At 41.8% G+C, this 4,743-nt stretch overlaps 1 protein-coding gene across 1 annotated transcript; it reads left to right on the top strand.

The window, feature by feature from the left end:
• The first annotated feature begins 2,158 nt into the window (after positions 1 to 2,158).
• LOC129863529 (uncharacterized) lies at positions 2,159 to 3,665 on the top strand. Its single transcript, XM_055935577.1, has 5 exons — positions 2,159 to 2,313; positions 2,499 to 2,603; positions 2,699 to 2,968; positions 3,057 to 3,161; positions 3,280 to 3,665. The coding sequence occupies exons 1-5, from the start codon at positions 2,298 to 2,300 to the stop codon at positions 3,663 to 3,665; spliced, it is 882 nt and encodes a 293-aa protein (XP_055791552.1). The 5' UTR covers positions 2,159 to 2,297.
• The last annotated feature ends 1,078 nt before the right edge of the window (positions 3,666 to 4,743 follow it).

Below are 4,743 nucleotides of genomic sequence, written 5' to 3'. Positions count from 1 at the left end.
TTCAACCAAAAATGTAAGTTAAATAATAGGACTAAGTCAAATCAAACTTTAAATTATAAATTCAGTTATATTTGATTTAATCCTTTTCTTTAACTTTGATTTTTATTTGCGAGGGAGACGTGAATCCAACATATTTATTATTGACTTGTAGATTCCATTTAGAAATCAACTGAAGCTTGAAACCGCAGGCCTACAGTATATGTAAGAGAGATTAAAGTAGATGTCACACGTCCAGATTTGATGGATGACCCTATGTGGTCCTATGTGAGCCTATGTGACCGCTATGTGAACCTAAGGGGTTGCCTGTCAGGGCATTCTGATGGTTAGGTGGGGGTCTTTGGGTAAGGGTCCAGTTGTCAGGTCAACCGGTAATGATTTATGACCCCAGCCTGATTTATGACCCTATGTAATGATTTATGACCCTATGTCCTGTTGTAGCAGGCCTGCCCATATTTGGGCTTCAGGTCAGGACATCCTGGCCGGGGTGGGGGTCTTTGGGGTAAGTGTCAAGTTGTCAATGTCGTAAATCAGAAAAAGATCATGATTTAGGACCCTATGTAGTGATTGATGCCCCAATGGTTTGTAGAAGGGGGGCATGCCCATATTTGGGCTTCCGGTCAGGACATTCTGATGGTTAGAGGGGGGCTTTTGGGTGGTAAGTGACCAGGTGTCATGTCAAACTGTTCCTGGATGTCTAGTGTTGGGGGGTTGTTAATGAACATTTCAAAGAGGCTGGCTTTGCAGAAGCCTTATAAAGCCCCAAAACAATGCATGTTTAAGATTGTACAAGATAAACCCCCTGAATATTAAACAAAAATGACACATATGTCAATTTATGGTATGTTATGCTCGGCTTGTCATGAACCCAGTGAACAAAGCATTGAGGAAGTTCTGTGTGAAGCTCCAGAATGTTTTAAAGGATTTTTGGGTACGAGTGAGGGCCCTATGTCTTACATATTCCAGCCGGAGGATTCTACGGTAAAGATCTTCAACGCCTGTGGCCCCAAACCCGTTTATCAGGCAAAACCTGGGAGTTTTTCTCCTGCTCTGGGCATGAGAGAATGGCTAAACATCCGGATGGCTCTTTGTAAAATTGAACAGGTCCTGAGTGGCACAGCTGTGCCAGGCTATGCGTTGGAAGAACAGGTCTTCGGACGCAGTGATCTCAAGGCTCTAAGAATTGCTTCAATGGACTATAACCCGGACAACAAAGTGACAATTTTAGCCTGTCAAGTTTATGATGCGGGTAATGCTACAAAGTCTGTCAATTCTCCAGTAGCATCCAGAGCATGCAAAGATGTCAACTTTTTTATTCCTGTGTTTAGTTTTAAATGGGTTGATTATCCAATTTTCATAACACTTATGAATAAGCTGGACATTCTCTTCAAAAATCGCGAACAGTTAAGACGCTGGCCTCGACTTTTCTTGAGACATAGCCAGGACCAAAAGGACCGACGTAGGATTTACCCCTGGAGTGAAAACTTAGCAAGTGTTGATGAGCCTGGCAAGAGATCCCGGCATTTTGATGACCAACTGGACACTGACAATGGGGGGTGGTTGCATCAGATCCCTGGATCTGTAAGAAAGGCTTCGTAAAATACCTTAAGAATGTAAGGCTATAAAATGTATGTACTAAATATTTTGAATGAAATAAAATGGTTTTTAAAAACAGAATCTCACCACGTTATGAACTCTCGCGTTTGTTCACGCTTAGCGCAGTCTGTCCCTGAGAAAAAAAACTTGCGCAATGTGCGCGCGTATGGGCGTGCTTGTGCTGTAGTGGCTGTGTGTGTGTGTGTGTGGGTGTGTGTGTGTTTCAAAAACAGAAAAAGGGGGGCGAGGTGTTTGTTAAAAAAATACCCTTGCATCTGCGCTCAAGGCTCTCTCTCTATGCATGGGGGGGTCGTTTGAAACCAGGGTTTACACTATCAGGCCAAACAGATGTCTAAAAGTCATTCAGCCCTAGCGCTGTCGAGACCTCCCCAGCCCCAGCATCTAGATGCTAGCCCCCGGAGATTTTAGAATATCAAAAGATACCTAATGTTTAGACGCCACCCAATACCCTATGTTTGAACCAAATGGCTGGTGTTTGAACCACATGCCTTAGGTTTCAAAGATAACTTTTTAGGCTGTTTTAGCGCGAAAAATACGACACCCCTAGAGTCCGACGGCTACAAAAGCTAAGCAAAACAGGTCCCCCCTGTTAGCATCGTTTTCGCGCATTTACCCTACAGCATTCCTCCAGGAATAGTTATCGGACGGACCCCTTTAAAAAAGATCTGGTAAATACCCTCCTGATGGATATTTCTCAAGGTTAGTTCTTGAAATAAATATTTACATATGCTATATATTAGATTTGTTTGTTCTTGGGAATTGTTTGAAAACGTTGTATGTTATAGAAATATTAAACAGGTCTTAGGGCCCGGATTCTTAACGTATAAAATGTCAATATTAGCTAAAATGATTAGAGCTTTAATATTATCTAATGTTTTTTTTAGATTCTCAAACCTTCACTCAGATTCTCCGAGATATAACTGAACTCGAACCGGTCGTAGGGTCTCCGGAACAAATTGTTTACATCCCAACGCCGACCCTGAATTGTAGTAAGTAAGATTCCAAGAATTCCTTAAGAATATTTATACCTTAAAAACAAAAAGTATCGGCGTCTTATATTAAAAGTTATTTTATGTGTTTACAGCGGAAATACCTCCTAGAACGGGTGCCATAGGGAGTCTACACGGTTTCTGTGAAGGATATGCCTACGAGACAATTGTGCCCTACTCCCAGGATGTATTTACACAGAAGCCGCAAACAGAGACTTTAAACGGCCTGTCAACTCCCCTGACCCAGGACCGCTGGACGCCCCCTATTAAACACCAACGGACAATCAGGGCCCAGATCCACAGGTCCGCTTCACCCGAACAATACTACTGGGAGGGTATTCACGAGACAGCGTTACAAGGACAAGGTATGAATCAATTATCATTTATATATATTTTATTTTTATGCCTGAATATGTTTAAACATGGACTAATGCTGTTTTTTTTAAATTTCAGGCTCACAAGCTACAGACCAGGCAGATGCTATAATTAGGGTTGCCCAAAGACATGTTCCCGAGTTCTCAGAGCTTCTTCAGAACAGCCCTCTTCAAAAAAGCCGAGGTATTTAATTAATGTATTGTTAATATATAGGCTTATATCTGAAATGTATTTTACATTTTTATCAAACATATTTTAGGGTTAATAACCTATTTTTCTGTATGTATTATTTTTAATGCAGACTCCTCGCCTGCTTATAAAGAGCTCCAAGAAGCTACACATCTAGATCCCGAGGAGGCGCCAAAGACCCCAGTCACCAGAACAGCGAAGCCTGATGATTTCAAAGTTTTAAATGACATTTCTGAGGTAGACGATTTGATGTTCTGTGAAGTTGCCAACCTTATTGAAGCGGCCAATTCTGGTGGGGGAAGAGCCTCTTGTGAAATAGATCAAGCCGTGCTTTTCAAGGCTTTTACACAGGGTTTAAAATCACGAAAGGCTTTACTTCAACGTCGTATGGGTATTCTATTCGAACATCAATACAATCAGGATGTGTCATTCTGGCGTAGAGAGCTTCCCCGCATGTTAAACAACAGTAGGGTTAAAACAAGCAAATACCTCCGTTAAAAAACACATATGTAAAAAAACACAAGCACACACATCCTTAAGTAGAGAAATGGCGCCCCCTATAAACCTAAGCGAGACAATTGAAACCCTCTTAGCGGAAATCCCTACAGAGCTCCAAGATATAATTAACCATATGAATGATTCTGGGCTAATTGACATAGGGGCTATAGATGAAAACCTATTATCCCAGATTCCCTCCGAACTCATTGAAATTATTACACGTATGAATGAGTCAGGGTCTGCAGATGAAAACAGGTTATCACAGATACCCGAATCAATCATATCTTTAATTACCCAGATGAACGAGAGCCCAAGGTTTAATTCTGCACCCCCTACACCTCTAAGCCATCCTTTAACACCCTTGTTCGAAGAGGAAACCCAATACGATGTTTTTGAACAGCTGAACAAATGTCTATCAAATCTGGATCGGGAAGGTCTTGATCACAATGTACAGAACGAAAGCCCTAGGTTTAATTCTGCACCACCTACACCTCTAAGCCAGCCTTTAACACCCATGTCTGAAGAGTCTGAAACCCAATACGATGTTTTTGAACAGTTGGACGATTGTCTAGCAAATCAGGATGGGGATGGTCTTGATCGCAGTGAACATGTTTTGTATCGAAATAAATTCCACAATATTGAGGTTCGACAGTTTTTCAATTTCGCATGGGGGGGTCAGATTCGGGAATATGCTGTGTTTTACGTAATGCTTATGGACACTTTGAATGAACTGGTAGATAGAGTTAGAGCTTATAGCCAACCAAGGGATACCTTACAGTTGGAAATTTTAGGAGACAGTCTGCAGAGCCGTGTGTCGCTTATTTTAAATAGGGGTGAAGCAGATCTTGAACAATTTGTTAACCTGCTAGAACGCCTTGTTCAGTCAAATTTAAACGTGCTAGCAGATAGGACCCTCGAACTTGTAGTACAATTAGTCCGGCCACCCCAAGGAGGCGGCGGGCAGAGACGTAAACTCGATAGCCTGATGCAGTCCGAAATCATAAGCAATAAAAAGGCCTACCTCATAATCGTTCACAATCATGGTAATAAGCTATGCTTTGCCATAGGTTTGGCCCAC

Source organism: Salvelinus fontinalis, chromosome 10 (genome assembly GCF_029448725.1).
Source record: "Salvelinus fontinalis isolate EN_2023a chromosome 10, ASM2944872v1, whole genome shotgun sequence".
Classification (NCBI taxonomy): domain Eukaryota; kingdom Metazoa; phylum Chordata; class Actinopteri; order Salmoniformes; family Salmonidae; genus Salvelinus; species Salvelinus fontinalis.
This window is presented reverse-complemented; position numbering and strand designations above follow the sequence as displayed.